Genomic DNA, 26,433 nt, shown 5'->3' with positions numbered 1-26,433 from the left:
GTTTAGACTCATACACATTCTCTATGGTGACTGAAGATAATGGAAGTGAATAGTGACTCACTGACATATAAACATATAAAGTTCTAAGAAATCACAGTTACTTTTGCATCTACACAAGAAAAGTATTGGTTAGTTATAGAAAAGCTGGAGGCCTAAATATCCTTTCATGTGTATAGAAATAACAAAAAAATAAAAAAAACATTTGGATTAAGATGAACTGATTCTCTTTGGCTTAGTTAGTAGAAAATGTTGCCTGTTACTTGCATTTTATTGAGCTTGTTTTGTAATACATATTTTTATTTATTTACTCTTTATCATTTTTGTATTTATTTGTTTCAAACTAACAACTAAATCGTTTCAATTACGTAAGAGGTTAAAGAAGAGAAGTTTCGTTTCTAAAGAAAAAGCCCTCATAGGCGTGTCAGTCCTCAGAGGGAAAGCCTTTAAACCCAGCAGAGGATCTCACAGTCGTCACAAGACACAGCAGAAGAACATCACACTTCACTCGAAAGCTTAAACCTCACGAAATGGCAAACACAGTAAGTAGGCAATTCTTTACATTTTTTATCAAACTCCTAGCTGACACAAATCAAAATAATATAGTGAGAACCAAAATCCACTGAATATATTGTATTTTTAATGTACCCAGCTGTCATCATTTTGCATTTTGATAATGTATGAAAGCTGCTTAAAGTAATTTAACAGCAGTTTACAACAAATTAGTTTCAGCTGTCAGTATGTAAGATGCTATTTTGTACTTGCTCTTGATTTTTATACTACTGCAGGTACACCGTTTGCAGATTTAACCCTCATGTATATTTACACATTTCACAGTAACATTTTAGTTAGAATTAAAAAAACATACAAATACGGATGTAATCTTTGTAAATTAGCCGTGTTGTTACTGTACTGTATGACAGAGCAAGTGCCCTCTGCATGACACTTTATTAAATGTCCTTAATGTCTATTTTGTGTCCCCTGCGTGTTGGATTTATGTTTACTGTATTGCATAAGACTGATTACTAAGTTTATCTTTTCAGACAGGTTTTAAAACAAGAAAAAACAAGCGCTTTAGCAAAGAGTTATTCCTTGAGGGAAAACACATCAGCATACAAGATCTGAAAATGAGAGAAGATATAAGACAAGAACAACAAGTTCAAAAGTATCTTTCCAAAGACATCACATGTTATCCAACTCCTGTTGAATTTCACATCACAGAAGTGGCGCATGCCACTAACAAGACCGGCGTTCAGGAGATCTGGAGATCAGAGGGATTCAGGGGTCTTAATGTGAATTCATTTTCATGGTGGAGCCTGAAGATCAATGAAGCAGATATAAGAGCCGCTGAGGAGCGTTTCCTCGAGAGTTCAATACCAAACAGAACCAAAGAAGAAATTGCAGCTCAGCAGCCGTTCCTGAGTAAATTCACCACATCACCAGCATTCAATAATGAAATCTCACGCTACGGCAACTTCCGCTTCACACTTCTTCTGACTGAACTGATGGAGGCCTACAAGAAGCAGATGTGTGAAGGTGAAGAGCCGGTTCTCAGGGTATACGAGACCAAACTTTTCAAGCAGGAGATTGAGTATGTTGTTCTCGTTCACAGCCCTCAGAATAATGAGAAGTTCAGTCAATATCCACTGCTTTCATCCAGTCCATTGGTTTCTTATGATGGAAATCAAATCATCTGGAGAGCACAAGCTATTTGTGAAACCCACAACTTCCAACTGGAAATCACTGGAAACACAGCAGTGACACAATCCATGTATTCACACCAGTTTTATGTGTGGGATCAGGTTAGCCTCGTCTTTCATGTCAATGGGGTCCTTACCTTCCCTAAAACAAAGCTTAAAGCAAGCCTCAGCTGTTGTGAACATGATCAACAAGTAAATCTTTCACATGGAGAAAACTGCTCTTCCCTTGATGAAGCAGAGAAATTCACTGAAAGCTTGCCAGATGATGAATTTAAAAAAGAAGATGAAAAAGAAGAAGATAAATCTGGAGATCTTAAAATGGAAGTGGACTAAATTGTGCAAATTTTGCTAGAACGTTAACAGATTTGTGACGTTGTAAAGTTTTGCCCTTCAAATATCAAATATTTTGTGGTAAATAAAAATAAATAATAAGGTTAATAAATAAAGGGTGGAGGGTGATTTGTATCTTACTAATATGTACCTGTCATTGAGAGGCTGGAAAAAAAAAACTGAATATTACTTGATGTGTTTCAAAATGAATACACCTGAATAACTTAAAAAATAAAAATAAAAATAAAAATAAAGCTTTTACTTTGTATTGTTGTTCTGCCAATACCTTGTGACTTCTGTCTGTGTAGTGTTCAGTATTGATATTAACAGAGGTGTAAAGTCCAGAGGTCAGAAAGTGAAAGTCCTGCCATATTTTTTATTCCACCCACTAAAGCAGTGTTAAAGTTAATGAGATAATTAAGTGATTAATTGAGTGATGATTGACCATTATTGAAGATTCCTGATGATTACAAGCAGAATCACCAAAGGAGAAAATCACAATTTTTAAGTCACCATCATGGAGATCAGGATTTGCTTTAGTTGAGTTCTTGACCCTTGACTTTTTAATATTAGATTTAGTTTGGGCTGTTGTAACTGAGTTGTAACAGCCAGACAAGCAAAGAAAAAAAGATGATCAGGTGGTGTTGGTTATGGTTTCACATAATCATTATTTGATCTGAATCACTGAACTCATTTAGAGCCCAATCTCTGAGTTAGATTTACAGTATTGATTACAGCAGCACTGTGATTCTACAGCAGAAGATCAGCTGTTTCAATATAATCTGAAGGAATTCTCAAAAGTTGTTTCGATCGAGTCAGCGGGGCTTTATCCACAACAAAGAGCCCTGTTAAATGTTTAGCTATTAATTGTATTGTTCAAATTCTGTGTGTTTGTCACCATGCAGTCATGTTCACTGAACTAATCAAAGACCTCAATCTGGGTTTCTCAGTCCTGAATCTAAACTTTACAGATGTGACGTGACAGACAGTGAATGTGATTCAACCATGTGCAAAGAAAACCAGTAACTGTTACGCAGCAGTTAATTTTTTTTTTTTTTTTTAAGATATTTTCACCTGTTACTTTCACTGCTGCAACCCAATGAAGTCAGTCATTTTAATCAGTAATTAGAATTTATTTTCACTTGAATCAAACATGTTAGCACAAGAAAGCATATTTTAGGTTACCTGACCAAATGTTTTTACAAACCAATACAAAACATGGGAAAATGAAAATATAAACAGTAACACAAGATGTTGATGTAGCAACAAACAAAATATAAGAATATGATTTTCTCAGATATTTCTAAAATTATTAACCTTTACGCTTACATACTTCTACAGTGTATAAACACAGAGTGAGCCAAAATGACTTTACCTACATAACAATGAATGCATAATTTTAGTGTTGCAGAAGATGATCTTATCTAAGTTCTGATAATAGCAATAATTATTTTATATGCATAATATATTGGTCAAGAAGAACATTTCTGACTTAACAGTTTGTTAAGTCTGTCACATTATGTGCTTTATCTAAATTATTTGTCAAGCCCAAATCAGATATATAGTTGCAACAAAACAAATATATTATGATAATGGTGCAGTGTCTCTCTATAAACCATAGTAAGGCAGACTGATCATGTGGGATCACAAAGGGAAAAGGAACATTCCCAAAGGCGCTCCTCCAGCGTTTCTTCTCAGATGAGACCTGAAGAAAATAATAACTACACTCCACTCGTCCGGATTTACCATTATCTGTAGTTTCAACATCCCAGTGGTCAGCCATTTGTAAGAATCTCCATCGAAAAAGAAAAGTATGTTGATGCGTCTATGAAAGCACACCCTTTCAATATGATATTATATAGTGTTTTTTTATAGATATACTTTGTGAAAACAGATTTGGTTTAGATGTACACTATAGCATGTAGATGGCCTATTAGCTAAAGCAACAAAACTTTCATTTTCTTAGTTTTAAATTAAGTGGTTTCCAATCTTGGACCTGGAGACCCACCACTCTGCACAATTTTTATGTTTTTCTTATCTGAAACACTCAGGGGCTGTGTACACGACACTGTTTTCACCTGAAACATTAGCCACTTTTCCACCATCGGTCCGAACGGTTCTTAGAATGGTAAGGAACGGTTCCAGTTGTGTTTCCACTGGAGCCTGGTATGGCACGGCACGATTACAAAAACTGTTCTCGGCCCGGACTTCTCGGCACGGTTGTCTTTTTTTAAGTGTTTTGGGGGCCTAAAAATCATTTTCAGTACATAGGTGTTGTGTAAATGTAACCCATCCTAACAAGTTGATGATGACAGAAAATGTGCAGAGCGGTGGGTCTCCAGGACACAGACTGAAAACCACTGCATTAGTTGTTTAATTTAAAAATTAGAGGGAAAAATGTGACTGCTTGGAAAAGTGACAGCTTGTTTGTGACGTCTCATTGTCATAGATTCAGCAACTTGATGTGAAAAACGGACACAGAGATACTGACGATTCAGGATAAACTGCAAATCCAGCATAGAGGGGTTCAGTGAATGTGGTGTTGAATGTGTGTAAGTGTGTGAGTGTGTGTGTGTCAGAGACGCTGTAGAAGGACAGAGTGCTGGCCGGCCAGTCCAGATACACTCCTATTCTTTTCGAGGGTGGTGAAGGAGTTGGTATATTACTGCACGCATTATTGTGCCAGATACTGAAATCATTATCACAACAGTACAAACTCCAGGATTTTTTATTGTATCCAAGCCAGCAGTCACTCACCCCTTTCCTGTTGATTCCTTTATAGGCAACTGCTACATCAGCACTCGTCCCACTAAATTCAGCCTCCCAGTAACAGCGTCCAGTCAGACTCTCTCGACACAGAACCTGCTCCTGGTGCTCAAATCTCTCTGGATGATCAGCATACGGCTGTGGCTTTTCCGCATATGTTGCCTTTCTGTTGTTCTCAGACAGGATGAGTTGAGTGTGTGCTGTGTTTGGATCCAGTGTGAGATCACAGGCATCTGAACACAAGAAGAGAGAAACATGAATGTTTTAGAGCTCTCTCTCTCTCTGTGTTTGTGTGTGTGCATGGTATATTTTGTACCCAAAAGTGAGCAAAACCTGACACTTGTAAGACTGGTATAAAAATAAAGTAATTAAAGTTTTTTTTTATGTAAAAATGCAAGTTTTCTGTGATGGGTAGGTTTAGGGTGCGGATTAGGGTTAGGTTATAAATGCATAACTATCTGTATAAAAACAATAGAAGTCTATGCAATGTCCTCATTTAGATAGCTGTGTGTGTGAGTGAGTGAGTGAGTGAGTGTACTTGTTTCGACTATACTTGTGAGGATCAAATGTCCTCACTTATATTGTAGAATACTTTCACAACCCGCTAGTGAGGACTTTATCATTTATCATGTTAACTGAGGCCAGTCTGAGGTGTAGTTCTTGGGCTGTCTGCAATTTCTCTGAGCACAGGGCATTGCTGCACGTCCACTCCTGGGAAGATCGGTGTCTGTTTTGAATGTCTTCCACTTGTGAATAATCTTCCTCACTGTAAATGATGGACTTCAAATAGTTTGGAAATGGCTTTGTAACCCTTTCCAGATTGATGGCAGCAACAATTGCTTCTCTAAGATCATTGCTGATGTCTTTCCTCCATGGCATTGTGTTACACACACATCTGAAGTCTCCAGACGCTCAAACTGCCAGAACTTCAGCTTTTATAGAGTTGGTCATGTTTGCAGATGATCCATTAATCATGTGATTAGCAGTGCGTGACTGTTACTTACCCTCTTAAATTCATATTTCAGCAGTAAAGGTGTCCTAAGTTTGTCACCCCTGGCCTTTCCATTTTGGCTTTATTTTTCCTAAACAAATATTGACATGGTGTGAATGTCATGTGTTGTTGTTCAACTGAGGCTTTATTTTCCAAATTTTATGACCTGCCAAAGACCAGATGATTTTTTTTTTATACACGTTTTATACACATTCTCTATGGTGACTGAAGATAAAGGAAGTGAATGGTAATAAAGTATCATGCAAAGGGCACTTGGCTCTGGCATACAGTACAGTAAACATGTTGGTTAATCATTTACAAAGATTACATCTATTTTTTTTATGTTTGTTACTATTAACTAAAATGTTACGTTGAATTTTAAATATAAATGATGTCTAAACATTCTGCATACTGTTCCTACAGTAGCTTACAAATCAAGAGCATGTTCTAATGCCACATCCTGTTTACTGACAACTGAAACTTCTTGTTAAATTAACTTCAGCAGTTTTCATACATTATCAAAATTGTGCTGAATGATCATGGGAACTCAACAGACACAAAGAAGTGTTCAGAGTAAAATACACACAGTTTATATAATGGGAAATAGCATTGGAATGACCTGGAAGATCATTCAGCACAATTTTGACACACAAAAATAGGCCATGCTAAGAAATCAGAGTTACAGACCATGCATGATGTTTTGCATCTACACAAGAAAAGTGTTTCTTAGTTATAGAGAAGCTGGAGGCCTAAATATCCTTTCACATGTGCATAGAAAAAAAGCATTTGGATTAAGATTAACTGATTTTGCCTGATACTTACATTTTGTTGAGCTTGATTTGTGATACATTATTTTCCTTTATTTTCTCTTTATCATGTTTGTATTTATTTGTTTCAAACTAACAAGTAAATCGTTTCAATTACGTAAGATAAGTTAAAGAAGAGAAGTTTCGTTTCTAAAGAAAAAGCCCTCATAGGCGTGTCAGTCCTCAGAGGGAAAGCCTTTAAACCCAGCAGAGGATCTCACAGTCGTCACAAGACACAGCAGAAGAACATCACACTTCACTCGAAAGCTTAAACCTCACGAAATGGCAAACACAGTAAGTAGGCAATTCTTTACATTTTGTATCAAACTCCTAGCTGACACAAATCAAAATGATATAGTGAGAACCAAAATTCACTGAATATATTGTATTGTTTTTAATGCACCCAGCTGTCATCATTTTGCATTTTGATAATGTATGAAAGCTGCTTAAAGTAATTTAACAGCAGTTTACAACAAATTAGTTTCAGCTGTCAGTATGTAAGATGCTATTTTGTACTTGCTCTTGATTTTTATACTACTGCAGGTACACCGTTTGCAGATTTAACCCTCATGTATATTTACACATTTCACAGTAACATTTTAGTTAGAATTAAAAAAAAAAAAAACATACAAATACGGATGTAATCTTTGTAAATTAGCCGTGTTGTTACTGTACTGTATGACAGAGCAAGTGCCCTCTGCATGACACTTTATTAAATGTCCTTAATGTCTATTTTGTGTCCCCTGCGTGTTGGATTTATGTTTACTGTATTGCACAAGACTGATTACTAAGTTTATCTTTCCAGACAGGTTTTAAAACAAGAATAAACAAGCGCTTCAGCAAAGAGTTATTCCTTGAGGGAAAACACATCAGCATACAAGATCTGAAAATGAGAGAAGATATAAGACAAGAACAACAAGTTCAAAAGTATCTTTCCAAAGACATCACATGTTATCCAACTCCTGTTGAATTTCACATCACAGAAGTGGCTCATGCCACTAACAAGACAAGTCTTCCAGAGATCTGGGACTCAGAGGGATTCAGGGGTCTTAATATGAATTCATTTTCATGGTGGAGCCTGAAGATCAATGAAGCAGATATCAGAGCCGCTGAGGAGCGTTTCCTCGAGAGTTCAATACCAAACAGAAGCAAAGAAGAAATTGCAGCTCAGCAGCCGTTCCTGAGTAAATTCACCACATCACCAGCATTCAATAATGAAAACTCACGCTACGGCAACTTCCGCTTCACGTTTCCTCTGACTGAACTGATGGAGGCCTACAAGAAGCAGATGTGTGAGGGTGAAGAGCCGGTTCTCAGGGTATACGAGACCAAACTTTTCAAGCAGGAGATTGAGTATGTTGTTCTCGTTCACAGCCCTCAGAATAATGAGAAGTTCAGTCAATATCCACTGCTTACATCCAGTCCATTGGTTTCTTATGATGGAAATCAAGTCATCTGGAGAGCACAAGCTATTTGTGAAACCCACAACTTCCAACTGGAAATCACTGGAAACACAGCAGTGACACAATACATGTATTCACACCAGTTTTATGTGTGGGATCAGGTTAGCCTCGTCTTTCACGTCAATGGGGTCCTTACCTTCCCTAAAACAAAGCTTAAAGCAAGCCTCAGCTGTTGTGAACATGATCAACAAGTAAATCTTTCACATGGAGAAAACTGCTCTTCCCTTGATGAAGCAGAGAAATTCACTGAAAGCTTGCCAGATGATGAATTTAAAAAAGAAGATGAAAAAGAAGAAGATAAATCTGGAGATCTTAATATGGAAGTGGACTAAAAATGTGCAAATTTTGCTAGAACGTTAACAGATTTGTGATGTTGTAAAGTTTTGCCCTTCAAATTTCAAATATTTTGTGGTAAATAAAAATAAATAATAAGGTTAATAAATAAAGGGTGGAGGATGATTTGTATCTTACTAATATGTACCTGTCATTGAGAGGCTGGAATGAGATTAAAAAAAAAAAACTGAATATTACTTGATGTGTTTCAAAATGAATACACCTGAATAACTTAAAAAAAAAAAATTAAAATAAAGCTTTTACTTTGTATTGTTGTTCTGCCAATACCTTGTGACTTCTGTCTGTGTAGTGTTCAGTATTGATATTAACAGAGGTGTAAAGTCCAGGGGTCAGAAAGTGAAAGTCCTGCCATAAAAGTTAATGAGATAATTAAGTGATAAATTGAGTGATGATTGACCATTATTGAAGACACCTGATGATAACAAGCAGAATCACCAAAGGAGAAAATCACATTTTATAAGTCACCATCATGGAGATCAGTGTTTGCTTTAGTTGAGCTCTTGACCCTTGACTTTTTAATATTAGATTTTGTTTGGCTGCTGTAACTGAGTTATAACAGTCAGACAAACAAAGAAAAAAAAGATGATCAGGTGGTGTTGGTTATGGTTTCACATAATCATTATTTGTCCTGAATCACTGAACTCATTTAGAGCCCAATCTCTGAGTTAGATTTACATTATTGATTACAGCAGCACTGTGATTCTACAGCAGAAGATCAGCTTCTTCAATATAATCTGAAGGATTTCTCAAAAGTTGTTTCGATCGAGTCAGCGGGGCTTTATCCACAACAAAGAGCCCTGTTAAATGTTTAGCTATTAATTGCATTGTTCAAATTCTGTGTGTTTGTCACCATGCAGTCATGTTCACTGAACTAATCAAAGACCTCAATCTGGGTTTCTCAGTTCTGAATCTAAACTTTACAGATGTGACGTGACAGACAGTGAATGTGATTCAACCATGTGCAAAGAAAACCAGTAACTGTTACGCAGCAGTTAATTTTTTTTTTTTTTAAGATATTTTCACCTGTTACTTTCACTGCTGCAACCCAATGAAGTCAGTCATTTTAATCAGTAATTAGAATTTATTTTCACTTGAATCAAACATGTTAGCACAAGAAAGCATAGTTTAGGTCACCTGACCAAATGTTTTTACAAACCAATACAAAACATGGGAAAATGAAAATATAAACAGTAACACAAGATGTTGATGTAGCAACAAACAAAATATAAGAATATGATTTTCTCAGATATTTCTAAAATTATTAACCTTTACGCTTACATACTTCTACAGTGTATAAACACAGAGTGAGCCAAAATGACTTTACCTACATAACAATGAATGCATAATTTTAGTGTTGCAGAAGATGATCTTATCTAAGTTCTGATAATAGCAATAATTATTTTATATGCATAATATATTGGTCAAGAAGAACATTTCTGACTTAACAGTTTGTTAAGTCTGTCACATTATGTGCTTTATCTAAAATATTTGTCAAGCCCAAATCAGATATATAGTTGCAACAAAACAAATATATTATGATAATGGTGCAGTGTCTCTCTATAAACCATAGTAAGGCAGACTGATCATGTGGGATCACAAAGGGAAAGGGAACATTCCCAGAGGTGCTCCTCCAGCGTTTCTTCTCAGATGAGACCTGAAGAAAATAATAACTACACTCCACTCGTCCGGATTTACCATTATCTGTAGTTTCAACATCCCAGTGGTCAGCCATTTGTAAGAATCTCCATCGAAAAAGAAAAGTATGTTGATGCGTCTATGAAAGCACACCCTTTCAATATGATATTATATAGTGTTTTTTATAGATATACTTTGTGAAAACAGATTTGGTTTAGATGTACACTATAGCATGTAGATGGCCTATTAGACTTCTCGGCACGGTTGTCTATTTTTAAGTGTTTTGGGGGCCAAAAAATTATTTTCAGTACATAGGTGTTGTGTAAATGTAACCCATCCTAACAAGTTGATGATGACAGAAAATGTGCAGAGCGGTGGGTCTCCAGGACACAGACTAAAAACCACTGCATTAGTTGTTTAATTTAAAAATTAGAGGGAAAAATGTGACTGCTTGGAAAAGTGACAGCTTGTTTGTGACGTCTCCTTGTCATCGTTTTTCACATCAAGTTGCTGAATCTGACCCAGAGATACTGATGATTCAGGATAAACTGCAAATCCAGCATAGAGGGGTTCAGTGAATGTGGTGTTGAATGTGTGTAAGTGTGTGAGTGTGTGTGTGTCAGAGACGCTGTAGAAGGACAGAGTGCCGGCCGGCCAGTCCAGATAAACTCCTATTCTTTTCGAGGGTGGTGAAGGAGTTGGTATATTACTGCACGCATTATTGTGCCAGATACTGAAATCATTATCACAACAGTACAAACTCCAGGATTTTTTATTGTATCCAAGCCAGCAGTCACTCACCCCTTTCCTGTTGATTCCTTTATAGGCAACTGCTACATCAGCACTCGTCCCACTAAATTCAGCCTCCCAGTAACAGCGTCCAGTCAGACTCTCTCGACACAGAACCTGCTCCTGGTGCTCAAATCTCTCTGGATGATCAGCATACGGCTGTGGCTTTTCCGCATATGTTGCCTTTCTGTTGTTCTCAGACAGGATGAGTTGAGTGTGTGCTGTGTTTGGATCCAGTGTGAGATCACAGGCATCTGAACACAAGAAGAGAGAAACATGAATGTTTTAGAGCTCTCTCTCTCTCTGTGTTTGTGTGTGTGCATGGTATATTTTGTACCCAAAAGTGAGCAAAACCTGACACTTGTAAAACTGGTATAAAAATAAAGTAATTAAAGTTTTTTTTATGTAAAAATGCAAGTTTTCTGTGATGGGTAGGTTTAGGGTGCGGATTCGGGTTAGGTTATAAATGCATAACTATCTGTATAAAAACAATAGAAGTCTATGCAATGTCCTCATTTAGATAGCTGTGTGTGTGAGTGAGTGAGTGAGTGAGTGAGTGAGTGTACTTGTTTCGACTATACTTGTGAGGATCAAATGTCCTCACTTATATTGTAGAATACTTTCACAACCCACTAGTGAGGACACTGACTGGTCCTCACTATTTTAAAAGGCTTATAAATCAACCAAAATATGTTTTTAATTTAAATCTAATGATGTGCACATGTTTCTGTGATGGGTAGGTTTAGGAGTAGGGGTTGGGTTAGGTGATAGAAAATATCATTGACATGATATAAAATTCATGGAAGTCTATGCAATGTCCTCACTAAGATAGCAAAACAAACATTGTGTGTGTGTGTGTCTGTGTGTGTGTGTGTGTGTGTGTGTGTGTAAGAGAGAAAAGACCTACATTTTCTCAGTCCTGGTGTGATTCTGAAATGGCATCTGTGATCCAAACTAGAAAGAGACAAATATAAACCACAAATGATAAATGTTTGATCATCAGAAGTGTTCAAGAAGCATTTAAAATATCAGTAAGCACACTAAGATAAAAGAATACTGATTTCTCAAATGAGGCACTCAAAAGAGAAAACAGGATTCTGGTAAGAAACATTAATAAACCCTAAAAGCTGCAAAGCTCTAAAAACAGACTATCCAAATGATCATATACAAAAACCAACAACATCCATAACACCGTGAGGATAAACTCAACATCAAGTGACTAAACATGCAAGTGCACATTTATTTCTACTAATGGTTAATTTTGGGCCAGAAACAAGTACACAACAGTCACACAAGGTCCCACCAGAGGAAGTGCATCACACCCTACTAAGCAAAGTTATGTCCAGAAGACGTCTTTTCAATGTCTTTGTCACAAAAGTCGTACGTTGAAAAGATGTCCACTGAGGAGCCAGAATGAAAGTTTTTATGACGTCTTTTTTTTTAGCATCTTTTGCACGTCTGATATAGACATTCATGGAACCTCCGTACAAGGTAAAAAAAAAAAAAAAAAACTCAGCCACGGATCCATCCATAGGCAGTAAAACACACGTTCACACCAGCAATGAATGTGAAAAACTAAAAAAGCTTCATGCTGCAATGCATGATGGGTGGTTTCATAGTACAAAACTCATCCTTGATTCCCAAGCTTTTTAGTTTTGATTGTCACCGGTGTTGTGATTCATATCCAAAATCTTGATGTCTGTGTGTGACAACATGATACATTTGCTCAAACATTTTGTGCTTTTTATCCACCTTCAGGATACATGATCATTTTAATGCTATTGGTGTCAATACTGCAGTTACACACAGTTTTTTTTATTTTATTTTTAACACAAAATTAAAAACAGAACATTAAATGCTCGTTTTATGATGATTTTGTTATCAACAAGGAGCTGCAACACCTGTTTCCTGCTTTATCTCGGCTTTCTTTGTCATAACAAATGTCTTTTACAAACAGACAGTTATAGCAACCAAAGTAAAACTAACACAAGAAGTACGAGGACCAAGATCCCAACTTAAGCAAACACTGAACACCACAATGGTGACTTCAAATGAAACATCAACATCTAAACCTCTGTTAATTCTCAATAAGATCTTCTGTAGACGTGTGACAGAAATAAAGTCAGTCTGGTTAGTAATAAGTGAAGCTGGTGATGCTGTTTGTGGAGTTGTTTAATCAGATCTTCAGAGATTTAATGTCTTTTACTTGCAGTTGATTTTACCAAATGCTCAATCATCAGTTATTTGATCATTAATTATCTCATTAACTTCAACACTGTTTCAGTGTTTCTTTTAACATTGTGGAGATTGGACTCATATAAACACAGATCAGTGTTCACTGGGGATTTTACTGTGTGTGTTGTACATTTCAGCAACTATCCAAGTTTTTTACCTGTAAATACTTTTATTTCATTTTATTTTATTTTACATATAAACATAAAAAAGTTTGTTTTTAAATAAAAATTATTTTACAAGTATGTGTATTTTATGTCTGTGTCTAAGTGGGAAACACTGTCTCCTCACAACAAGAAGGTCTCTGGTTCGGATCTTTCCATCAGATCTAGTTTCCCTCACAGTCCAAAGATGTGTGAATTACAGATGCTAAGCTGTCTAAAGGTGTGAACGTGTGTTTTACTGCCTATGGATGGATCTGTGGCTGAGGTTTTATTTTTTAACATTCCATGAACGTCTATATCGGACGTGCAAAAGACATCAAAAAAAGACGTCATAAAAACTTTCATTCTGGCTCCTCAGTGGACGTCTTTTCAACATACGACTTTTGTGACAAAGACGTTGAAAAGACGTCTTCTGGACATAACTTTGCTTAGTGGGACATACATAAAAACATTTATCTATCACACAACAGTAATTTATAATATACACTAAAGGAAAACACTACATTAAGGAAATACATTTGTTAACATGAACTAACAATAAAAATTACTTCTAAAGCATTTATTAATAATTTTAGTTAATGATAAATTAAATATTTAATAATAAATTAAAATCAAAAGTTGCATCTGTTAACAGTCAGTGGTTGGTTGGTTGGTTTTCCTTGGCTGTTTTCTAGTGAATAACAAGTTAAAATACTATAAAAGAGCAATTTAAAAACCTATACAATGTGAGCTATACAAGGTATAAGATAAAAACTCTAAAACTGTTTCTAGGTTAACTAGAATCAGTTAAAAATTCTTCTAAAGTGTTTGCTGAGTAATATAATTTCCTAAGATAACTTAGACATATTAATTTAATAAAATAGGTTTAAGTGATACTGAACTCTCACATGAGGAACATACAGTAGTGGTGGGTCTTCATTTGATATTAAGAACGTGTGTGTGATTCTGGAATGTCCATTTCAGCATTGTGTATATATGATCTGATCCCAGCGAATGTTGAGAATAAAGATGCAACTTTTACCCACAGTAGGGTTAATTTTATAGTTTATTGTTCTTACACTGATCCCATTCATTTTAATCATTAGTTAATGGAGCTGAGCTAACGTGAACTAACAGTGAACAGGTATATTTTTATTATTTACACTCCTCGCTAACGCTAAAGATTAATCAATACTGTATCAAATGTATAGCTAATTGTAAAAAAAAAGTAACTAATGGAAGATTATTGTAAAGTGTTACCCACTAAAGCATATATAGTAATACACAAGTCTTCAAATTATTATTTATGTTTTGTTTTAGTAAGTGGAATGTATCAATTTTGATATTGAAGACATTCTTTTTGCCATTAATCGTAATAATCCAGAGATATTTTTGTATGAACACAGAGATCTGCACAGAGATCTGATCTCACTGTCTAGTCTGTAAGGTCCAAGGGTGGAACTAATATGATCTCAAATATCAATTTGATGTAGTTTTGTTAATTAATAAATACTGTTTTTGAAAACATATGCACTTTACATCAAGAACCTAAAACATTTGCGCAGTACTGTATATGTATATATTAAGCTATATAAAGTATATCACCCAGCTGATATTATTAGTCAGCTTGAATAAAGCCCTGTTACTGCCCCACATACTTGAGTATCTGCAGTGAGCAGTTTGGATTCTTCAGTTTGTCGTTGAGCAGTTGGACTCCTTATTGTCTTGGGTGATTGTAGCTCAGATCCAGCTCTCTCAGGTGTGAGGGGTTTGAAATCAGAGCTGAAGACAGATAACCACAACCTTCCTCTGTCACCATACAGCCAGACAACCTACAGACATACAGTCAGATCATCTACAGACACAACAACATTATGACCAACTGACTGTACATTATTTGTCATTTTATTTATATAGCACCATATAATTACAAAGTCCATTGTCCAAGGTGCTTTACTGTCATAGGTAAAACTAAAAACAAACAGAGATAAAGCAAAGTTCGAATAGCAATACTACTACTAATAATAATTATTATTATTATTTTAAAGCAAGAGAGAGTAAATAAGCCTTAAGTTTGGACATAAAAATAGACAGAGTAGGTGCCAATCTGATGTGTAGTGGTAAACTACTCCAAAGATTGGGACTGGCTACCTCAAACACTCCATCACCCCTATGTATCAGTCTGGTTTTTGGCACCTTTAGTTGAATTTGATTCCCTGACCTAAGCAATCTAGAGGGCTGGTGAATTGAAATGAGGTTAGAGAGATATAAGGGAGCAAGCTTATGAACGGATTTATAGACTAGTATGAGTACCTTGTAATCAATTCTATATCTTACAGGCAACCAGTGAAGGGAAGCAAGTATAGGTGTAATATGCTCCCACTTACGTGTAGTCAACATCCTAGCAGCAGAATTCTGTTTTAATTGTAGCCGTGCAAGAACGGACTGACTAAAGCAAATTGCAGTAGTCCAAACGGGATAAAATAAAGGCATGAATGGCCTTTTTTTCTGTCCTTAAAATTAAGAAATGACTTAATTTTAAAATGATCCCTTATATGTTCTTAATACCTAAGTATCTGCAGCTGACAGTTTGGACTCTTCAGTCCATCAGAAATAATCTTCACTCCTGAATCCTGCAGGTCATTGTTACTCAAATCAAGCTCTCTCAGGACACAGTTTGAGGATTGAAGAGCTAATGATACAATTTCACATGACTGAGCAGTGAGATTACAGCCAGCAAAACTAAAAGAAAGCAAAACAAGATTTATTAGTTAATAAACTTAACCAAGCTATGCAACTTTTTCTCTGTGAATTTCAATATCAGTTTAATTCTTGCAGACAGCACAAATTATAATGCATTTTAGAAAGAATAATGTCACCCAGTAGAAACATTTCTTAACTTTACTAAAAGTAATTAAATTCTCACAGAGCTTTTGTGCAGTTGATCACAGCTGGTATCAGTCTTCTTCTACCCTCATCTGATGAGTTGTATTTCTTGAGGTCCAGCTCATCCAGCACCTCCTCTGACATCTGAAGCATGTAGGCGATTGTTGAGCAGTGAGCAGGAGAGAGTTTCTTCTCTGAGTGTTTGTCTGATTTCACAAACTCCTGAATCTCTCTGGACAGACTCTGATCTTTGACTTCCAGCAGACATAGGAACAGATTGGTGGATCTTTCAGTGGAGAGTCCATGCCCATCTTTGATCTTCTCTTTAATGTACTGTGTGGTTCTCCTGATGCTCTCTGAGCTGTTCTCTGTGTGTGTCAGTAGATCCTGTAAGAGTCTCTGATTGGACTCCAGCGAGATGCCCAACAGGAACCGCAGGAACAGATCCAGGTGTCCATTCTCACTCTCAAGGGTTTTATTGACTATTTCCCTATGCAGATTATGCACTACATCAAAGAAATGCAATGTGTCAACATGTTTCCCTACATAATAGTAAAACACATAGAGAGCAGCAAGAAACTCCTGGATGCTCAGATGAATGAAGCTGTAGACTTTCCTCTGATGAATCACAGATTCCTCCTTAAAGATCTCAGTGCAAATCCCAGAATACACTGAGGCATCAGTGACATCTATGCCGCTCTCTCTCAGGTCCTCCTCATAGAATATCACATTGCCCTTCATCAGCTGATTGAAAGCCACTTCAGCAAGTTTCACAATCACTTCTCTGTTGGACTGCAGGAGTTTCTCTTGAACTCTCTCTTCACACTTCTGATTCCTCATGTTGATCTGAATCAGAAGGAAGTGGATGTACATTTCAGTCAGAGTTTGAGGGATTTCTGCACTCAGATCTTCTTTTAGGAGCTTCTGAAGCACAGTGGATGAGATCCAGCAGAAGACGGGTATGTGGCACATGATGTGGAGGCTTCTTGCTCTTCTGATGTGTGAGATGATTCTGCTGGCTTGATGCTCATCACTGATTCTCTTCCTGAAATATTCCTCCTTCTGAGGTTCATTAAATCCCTGAATTTCTGTCAGACGGTTAATGTATTTGGAGGGGATCTGATTGGCTGCTGCTGGTCTGGAGGTGATCCAGATGAGAGCAGAGGGAAGCAGCTCTCCTTTCATGAGGTTTGACATCAACACACCCACTGATGAAGTCTCAGTCACATCAGAAACTTTCTGAGCATCTGAAAACATCAGTGTGATTCTGTTTTCATCCAGACCATCAAAGATGAACACAACTTTACACTCCTCATAAATCTTTGAGTCCAGATCTTGAAGTTCAGGATGAAAGTCCAGCAGAAGTCTGTGAAGACTGTACTGATGATCTCGAATCAAGTTCAGCTCTCGAAATGGAAGCACAAACATGAAATCTACATCCTTATTGGCTTTTCCCTCAGCCCAGTCCAGAATGAACTTCTGCACAGAGACGGTTTTTCCGATTCCAGCGATGCCTTTAGTAAGAACAGTCTTGATTTGGTCTTTCTCCTCACATCCTTGTTCAGGTGAGGCTTTAAAGATGTCACTGCAGTAGATTGGAGTGTCTTGTGAGCGTTGTGTTCTGGCTGTCTTCTCCATCTGTAAAACCTCATGTTCTTCATTCACTCCTTCTCTCTCTCCCTCTATGATGTAGAGCTGTGTGTAGATCCTGTTCAGGAGGGTTTCATTCCCTTGGAGTTTGTTTCCCTCAAATAATCTCTCATACTTGTTCTTCATGCTGGTTTTGTGCTGGTCTTTGACTCTCTGCAAGTCTTCAGTCTCCAGTGTGTGTGTCTGCAGGACTGCTTCAGTTTTGTCCTGCCTGATGTGAATCTGACAGTGTGATATAGAGGATGGCACAGATCTGATCAGCACATGTTTCTCTCCTCTGCTGAAATTGAAAAAAAAAAAAAGTAAAAAAAAAAGAAAAAAGTCACCGATTGTTGGAGACCTTCAGAAATACATAGGTTACCAGCAGGTATGATATCCAGGTTAAAGCCTGTGCAGTGCATGTGGCATATTTTGGAGTGCATTTAAAAGGATAGTTCACCCAAAAATCAAAATTACTCCAAGCTTTACTCACCCTCAAGCCATCCTAGGTGTATATGACAATCTTCTTTCAGACGAACACAATCGGAGATATATTTAAAAATTTCCTTGCTCTCCAAAGATTTATAATGGTAGTGAATGGGTGGGGGGGCCAAAAGAAATTTGAAGCCCAAAAGAAATGCATCCATCCATCATAAATATAATCCATACAGCTCCAGGTGGTTAATAAAGGCCTTTTGAAGCGAGTTATAGTGATAACAGCCAATCACATTACTTTCCGGTGTTGCGTGAACGCAATTGGCTAGGGACTGCTCTAGAGTGTTTGCATAAGACGATCTGCGTTGGCGCTTGAAAAGTTGAGAAATCTTCAACTTCTGCCGCTTGCAACGCAAGTGAAGCGATGCGACGGAACCCACAATTCAGTTCGGCAACGCATAACATCAACCATTCAAAGTAAACGAGGAGTGTTAACGCCGACGACCCGTGTGAATGCAGCATAACACACCTCAGTGACATTAACACTGAGATCCTCAAATATGTGTGAGTGTGTTTTGTCATTTAAAAACCTTTATAAATTATCTTTATCTTGATCTATAACGCAAGATGGGCGCCGCCATCTTAAGTTTGCCCCGCAGTTCGCAGAGTCCTGTCAGTCGGATTTACAGCAGGTGAATTCATCAGTTTCTCCCGAAATATATGAAAGTAAGTGGCTGGTGAACTGGAAGAATAGTAAGGTAAACTTTATAGTTACTTAGGCCCATTATGTGTGTCTGATATGAATAAATGTCAGGAAATTATCTTTGAATGGATTGTTATTGCTGCTTCCACTGATGTCTGACATCAGTGTGTATTTTATAAACTCTAAATGTTTTGTTTTACTGGTGCTTATGCGTATTTAAATGTCTGAAACCTTAATAAAAACATTATGTTGCTGAAAACACTGCATAGCTGTGATATATGACAAGAGTTGCGTGCGTCTGTCAATGCGCGAAAGCACACTTTGAATCTGGCAGTTATGTGACGTCGCTGAACGTTTTAAATCCCATATGTGGGACTGTACGCCCAGGGGCACAGAAATAAAAATCCCATATGTGGGACCGTAGAGCTAATTCTTGACGGGTGTTTTGTTTTTCTCTATCCTCTGCACGTCTGCGTTCATCATTGCGTCACGCGTCAGGTCAGAGGTCACTCTCCTGGTGCAAATCAATGTGTAAGGACGTCTGTCGGAAACTAGTTATTTTACTTTATAAAGTTTTAAATGTGGATATTTTTCTTACAAAAACCCATCACTTCGTTTCAGAAGGCCTTTATTAACCCCCTGGAGCCAAATGGATTATATTTATGATGGATGGATGCATTTATTTTGGGCTTCAAAACATGTCCTCCCGTTCACTACCATTGTAAATCTTTGGAGAGCCAGGATATTTTTACATATATCTCTGATTGTTTTTGTCTGTAAGAAGATAGTCATATACACCTAGGATGGCTTGAGGGTGAGTAAATCATGGAATAATTTTCATTTTTGGGTGAACTATCCCTTTAATGTTTTTTTTGTTAAATCTTTCTTCATTATTCATGTAATGCTGGGTACACACCACAAGATAATCGGGTTGATTTTGGGCCAATTTCTCCCCTTCCGACAGGTAATGTCCCCATTATCTTGATGGTTCTACAGATTATCTTATCAGATTTTCCTGTGGTGTGAGGTGTGTTAAGAGTGACCGAATCTGCTTGGAAGAATGTCGGAGGCGACCCGATCACGAATCAACATGTAGAATATTTACGATCAGAAATCTTGATGTGTAGGGGAAACCCAGAGGACAAGCGTGCACACTCTCTGGAGATTATCACGTGAAACGAAACAATATCCAATCAGAAAGCGAGCTGACAGAAGACAGAAGCATAACAAAGTTAAATGGATCTGGACAGCAGAGATGGAGGATCAGCTTGTCGATTTGTGGCAACAGCACGATTGTTTACTCTGAAGTCTCGAGAGATTTAGCGAGATTTCCCTTATTCACAGTCAGGACTCTGGTTGAAAATCTGTTGGTGTGTGGTGTGCTGTCTTTGTCATATCTCGGCACGGCACACACTATAGGAAGAAAACGGTTAAATCTGGGATTTTTTTGTCCTCATGTTTGTGGTCTCTCACATTTTGAAAATCTTTTAGTGTGTACCCAGCATTAGTTGCACTATAGTAAAACATAAAATAACTGTTCATACTAACATAGGATCATAAATCACTGGTCCATCATTGAGTTCAGGAGGTGCCTTTATGGATCCTTCACTCTTCAGAGACACACCACTGGGGTCTGGAGACTCTGATCTCTTTCTGTTCCCCCTATGGATACTGACAAATTAAACAAAATTATAAAAACATAATTTTAGAAGGCTATACTATATAACAGTGGTTCTCAACCACAGTTCTAGAAGTCCACTTTTAGACTTTTAGACTGTTTAATTAGGGAGACCTGCACATGTGCAGTACTAGACCTCTAGAACTGTAGTTGGAAACCACTGCCACACAACATAAATGCACCATAGATTTATTATTAATTTCCAGATGTTTTTCATCTAAAGTCATTTACAAATATGGAATACAATAACCAGTTAATCTAATGGAGACAGTGAACATGAGAACTGCTGAAATATAAAGTTAAACATGTTAGGGAAATAAACAGTTAAAGTAGAAAACAATTATTTTTTAAATCTACATTACACAGAAAAAAACTAGTGGTTGAACAGGATTTCAGCTGCTCAAAAAATAGTTTTTAGACACTTCCTGAAAATTGCAAGAGCTGTTTAGGGAGGGGTGGAACGATCATTCCACCAGAGAGCAACAATGGCAATTAAAGTTCAGAAAAGTAATTATCTGCTTCTCTGTGATGGTACCATGAAACACAGCTCACTACCTTCAAGCTTCTGGAACGCACTGTAAATCACTTTAGATGAAACCTTCTGTCAATGATTAAATTTCCAGTGTCTTACCTGGGGTCAGAGGTCACGGTTCCATCACTGGATTCAAGGAAATGCTTCCTCATGGATTGATCACTCTTCATTGGCACACAGCTCGATCCAGGAGATGGAGAAATCATTTCAGAGGCATCATCTTCTCTCTCTTTACAGAGACTCATTTTAGTGTTTTCTTACTCTTATTTGCCAAAAGATTGATTTCAGACCTTTTCTGTGGAAACACAAAATAATTTTTTTTTCCCAATAGTTTTCTGTAGTACAATGATAAAGCTTCATTAAAACAGTGTGACCGAGCGTTCGTGCAGGGTTCGCCTAAAATACTTAGAAATAAGAAAACAATAAACGACAGTCGTCCTTCACTTTATTCTCTGCCACATCTGTATCAACCAGCCTGAAAAACCCGTGACACTCCAGTACAAAAGTGCGCATGCACAAACCAAGCCCCGAGGGGAAAAATACATTGCACACACATATACACAACGAGCACCAGAACGTACAGAATTAATACATCATGACAGAATCAAATAAAGTCTGTTACAATAGTCTTAATAATCTGGATAGCTTTTGCAGACTTTCTACCTTCTCCATATTATAAAATAAAAAATATAGTTTAATGTAATCTAAAAAAGAAGATTCTTTAAAGGTTCTTTAGGGACACATATACAATGTCCTGTTTAAGCTATTTTTACGTTATTTAAAAATAACCAACCTGCAATTTTCTAGGAAAGTGATTTTATGGTTGCAAAAAATAAAACCTAAAAAGAATGTAGAATGTTCCTATTCGTACATCTTTCAGTTTGTTTTTAATGATAGCTATTAATTAAAACAAATGTCCAGCTAACAGAATTGTGTTATAAGAACGTTCTCTAAATATTCAGTGTTGGTTCTGAGAACATTAAAAACGTCCAGTTTTCTTGACGTTAGAGGAACGTTTTTATAAGGTATGATGTTCCTCAAACGTTCTTTCAACTTAATTTTGATCTAAAATTCAACATTCTAGGAATGTTGATTTGTAACATTCCAAGAACATGAAAATGTTCAGTTTCCTTAATGTTAGTAGAATGTTATTTAAAGGTTAGTATGATGTTCCTGAAATAAAGTGTGACAGAAATAAAGTCAGTCTGGTTTGTAATAAGTGAAGCTGGTGATGCTGTTTGTGGAGTTGTTTAATCAGATCTTCAGAGATTTAATGTCCTTTATCTTCAGTTCATCTAAGGCTGTGGCTGAAGAAAGTTGTAGTTTGTGTTCTTATTTCTCTTTCTTTCAGTGCTTGTTCACAGCAGGTGTTTGAATGATTGAAAGAATGTTTCAGGAACATCATACTAACCTTTAAATAACATTCTACTAACATTAAGGACACTGAACATTTTCATGTTCTTGGAATGTTACAAATCAACATTCCTAGAAAGTTGAATTTTAGATCAAAACTAAGTTGAAAGAACGTTTAAAAAACATCATACCTTATAAAAACGTATAAAAACGTTCCTGTAACGTTTTTTTTACGTTCCCAGAACCAACACTGAATATTTAGAGAACGTTCTTATAACAAAATTCTGTTAGCTGGGTAGCTAAATTAAAATAAAACTAAGGAATTGCCGCTTTTCACATATTGAAAAATATGTGACCATATATATCATAATGTATGTAAGTTTATATTCAGTAATACACTTCATAATATATAGATGTATATGTGATCAGATATAGTACTGCATGTGTAATTTATTGCATTTATATTTACTCACACACATATATAGAGAAATATATTATGTAATACATTTCTTATATTTTATAATTATTTACATTTATAAATGTTTCATATTTTCAAGCTAGTGAACAAAAGCACAAGCACACCTACATGTACTATAGTATTTAGTAAAGAGACTATCACTGTGCTGAAGAGAACACAAACATTACCTTTTAAATAAAGTAATTATAATCTTAATGATGTTCATTCAATCATCATCCTAACCACAGACTCTCTTCAGCACAATGATAACCCCAAAAACTCACACATGCCAGAAAACATTTTAAATTACAAAATAATACAACATTAAACACTAACAGATCTCCCCTTATATTAATATTGAGAAAAACACATGAAATAACACTTAATTTTAATATTTACTCTATTTACACTAAGTGCAAATTGCTCATCTTGTTGGCTAATGGTATTTTAAGTTCACCCATGATGTCTGGTTGGGCCACACAAGACTGAAAAAGATGCAAAATAATAATAAATAAAAGTCACAAAATAATTATTGAATTCTCTGGAACTTGGATGAGTAATAAAGATGAGCAAGAGCTGTGGGAGGAGTGAATGCCAGGATTTACCAGTGTGTGTAAGTGTGTGTACTGGTATTCCCTATGTTATGGGGACCAAACAAAGTTGGCAATACCAGTAGATTTTGACCTTGTGGGGACATTTTTCAGGTCCCCACGAGGAAACAAGCGTATAAATCATACAGAATGATGTTATTTGAAAATGTAAAAATGCAGAAAGTTTTCTGTGATGGGTAGGTTTAGGGGTCAGGGTAGTGTAGGGGGAGAGAATGTACAGTTTGTACAGTATAAAAAGAAACGAAAGAAAAGGGTGCACATAATGCCTTTATATGGACATGGTTTGGTTTTATGTAAATTAGTTCATAACCCTCTCAACATGTTGGACTTCATTGTGCTTTGTCAATTTAACATAGACACGTATATACTTACATTTTCATTAATACTGTTACTTTATATTGCAATACTAGTTTTATTTCTGCCCTTTTGTCAGAAAGTGGACAAAAAGGGCAGATTCTGTGGACCCAAGCATCAAGTTAAACCAAGACATGACTATTCATACTTTGTTTAACCAGTTAGCCTACAGTCCTCAGCTGGGTGTGTCCTGAAAAGCTAGCTAAAGTTTTGTAAAGTAAACATCTGTGGAAACAAGCCTCACCTTAATTTACTTGGAGATTTTGCTATCTCGTGACGTACCATTCTGTAATCTTTTCAGCTGAATGAAGAGCTTCTTTCAGCTTCCCCTTTAATGAACTGGGCTGCGATACCCAAGCATTTAATAATTATAAATAAGTATCAGTAACACTTTACAATAACAGTACATGAATAATCATGTACTAATACCTGAATTAATAGTTACTTCAACATGAACTCATGATTAATGAAGATGTGAACTAATAATGAACAAATGAAGAGCGATCCTTAACTATGACAGGAGTCATAAGGATTCATGCATTAAAACACAAGCCTTAACTACATGTTAATACATGTTTGATAATTAATGCATTAATTAACATTTAGGGTAAACTAAATTAAACAGTCTTTATAAGAAGTAAAAAGAAATATTTGGACTTAAACATGTGATTACTGCCATAATTTAAACTGTAAATCATAATCTGCCATCTGCAGCTTTGTGACAAATAATTGGAATGGCACATATTTAGCCATTAATTACATAGATCCATCTAATCAAACGTGGAAAATAGACTAACTACCACTAATACATTTAATTTGATCTAAACCGTTTTCTGATTTTTATAGTTCATATTTAGTCATAGCTAAATAGTCATAGTTTCTTCCCGGAAGTAAAGTATGTAGGGTTTGTTTCTGGTGGGACACTCATTAGTAGCACTTGAGGTGTTTCTTCGGCAAAGAGCGGTAATTTTAAACTAATAAATGTTGACTGCTTTGGTAAACCGAATTAATAATTAAAGACATGTTTACATGTATGTTTTATTGGGATATTCAGGAGGTTATATGCAGTTATTAACTGTATTTGTATTTTTGTCGTTTGAATGTATATGCTTCGATTAGCATTAGCTTGTGAACGCGCCCTATTTTACATGTAAATGTTACGTGTGTCTTTACAGGTATGTTTATGGCTTGCTTTTAAGTCCATATATGTTTAATTATATAAAAAAATTAATTATAATAATAATTTTTTTTTTTTTGTGGAGGGGTGTGAAGGAATCAGGATGGCACTCTTAGTGTTTATTCATATATTAGTTAATGATTTGTAAGTGCATCATTGTGTCATCACTTTATTTGAGGGGAACATCATACTTAATTCATTATTAACTAATACTAACATCAACTAATGGCTTGTTAATGCATAATTTTGTCATGACTTTACTTGAGGGGGGGGGCACATCATAATTAATTCACTGTTAACTACCAAATTCAGCTCATGATTTATCATTAACTTACTATCAAATACACATGTATTAGTACAACTAGTATTGAGTCCAGTTAAGTGATGTTGTGTGGCTTTTCAAAAATTCAGAGAATGGCGGTACAGTATCATCACAGATGGAGAGTAAACTACTGATACCCAGCAAACGTTCATGATTCCTGTTTGATTATTTTTGGGGAAATGATTCCTCAGGAATTCCTGTTGTAAGTCACAGTTTAGTTTGATGGGAAAGAATATCACAAAACTGATTAAGACCTTTTAAGATAAATTATTAGTGTATGTAGTATTTTATATGTTTGTCAGTGAAAATAATGACAAACTAATCCTGTGAATTTCAGTAATGTTCATAACGAAGCTGCTGATGTCAGTAGTATAAATTCTGACAATAATAAATTGTTTACATTTATTTCAAAATCCAAATATTTATTTTTCCTTCTTATAAAGACTGTTTGATTTAGTTTACCTTAAATGTTAATTAATGCATTAATTATCAGACATGTATTAACATGTAGTTAAGGCTGCTGTTTTCATGCATGAATCCTTATGACTCCTGTCATAGTTAAGGATCGCTCTTCATTTGTTCATTATTAGTTCACATCTTCATTAATCATGAGTTCATGTTGAAGTAACTATTAATTCAGGTATTAGTACATGATTATTCATGTACTGTTATTGTAAAGTGTTACCGTAGTATCTGCTAAGAAGCATCACACACACTTTCTCACCTTTGTTGTAAGGGCAGTTACGTGCCATTCGTGTTCATGTTTCTTACACGCTGCACTAATAGCCTTTCCATCTGTTTGACAGAACAGCACAATCATCTCTCTATGTATCTGACACTTCAGTCCTCCATCTTTCCTCGTGTTTTGTTCTCTCATGACATGAGAGAGGAACTAATGTAGATGAAGAATGGAAACAGACTGAGAAATCAGAAAGACACATGAAATGGAGAGCAGACAGTGTGTGAGTGTGACGTCTGTCCACAGACATATGCTTTAAACACACACTAAATCACTGCATCATCTCAATGTTTAGTGTCTGAATCTCTCAGTCTCAATCGGAACTTTACAGATGTAACGTGACACAGTCAA

At 36.2% G+C, this 26,433-nt stretch overlaps 1 protein-coding gene, 1 long non-coding RNA gene and 1 pseudogene across 5 annotated transcripts; 1 reads left to right on the top strand and 2 right to left on the bottom strand.

Annotated features, from left to right (window-relative positions):
* The first annotated feature begins 392 nt into the window (after nucleotides 1-392).
* Nucleotides 393-8,661, top strand: LOC127508531 (uncharacterized). 4 transcript variants are annotated; one of them, XM_051886595.1, is made up of 3 exons: nucleotides 393-539; nucleotides 1,041-1,799; nucleotides 8,155-8,661. In XM_051886595.1, the coding sequence occupies exons 1-3, from the start codon at nucleotides 528-530 to the stop codon at nucleotides 8,383-8,385; spliced, it is 1,002 nt and encodes a 333-aa protein (XP_051742555.1). In that variant the 5' UTR covers nucleotides 393-527; the 3' UTR covers nucleotides 8,386-8,661. The 4 variants fall into 4 exon arrangements, 3 of the variants coding, with proteins under 3 accessions (XP_051742555.1, XP_051742546.1, XP_051742536.1); XR_007928831.1 differs by having other exon boundaries at nucleotides 394-539; nucleotides 1,041-2,130; nucleotides 8,487-8,661; XM_051886586.1 differs by lacking the exon at nucleotides 1,041-1,799 and having other exon boundaries at nucleotides 402-539; nucleotides 7,396-8,661.
* On the bottom strand, nucleotides 1,974-8,673 carry LOC127508727 (uncharacterized). Its single transcript, XR_007928886.1, has 2 exons — nucleotides 8,610-8,673; nucleotides 1,974-2,242 (listed from the first exon to the last, which is right to left on the bottom strand). It is a non-coding gene; the product is annotated as an uncharacterized LOC127508727 (long non-coding RNA).
* Nucleotides 8,674-9,421: 748 nt separating this feature from the next.
* Nucleotides 9,422-21,359, bottom strand: LOC127504809 (NACHT, LRR and PYD domains-containing protein 12-like; annotated as a pseudogene).
* Between the last annotated feature and the right edge of the window lie 5,074 nt (nucleotides 21,360-26,433).

This window comes from Ctenopharyngodon idella, chromosome 1 (assembly GCF_019924925.1).
Source record: "Ctenopharyngodon idella isolate HZGC_01 chromosome 1, HZGC01, whole genome shotgun sequence".
In the NCBI taxonomy this organism is placed as follows: Eukaryota; Metazoa; Chordata; class Actinopteri; order Cypriniformes; family Xenocyprididae; genus Ctenopharyngodon; species Ctenopharyngodon idella.
The sequence above is the reverse complement of the archived record's forward strand: the minus strand, read 5'-3'. Positions and strand labels throughout refer to the sequence as shown.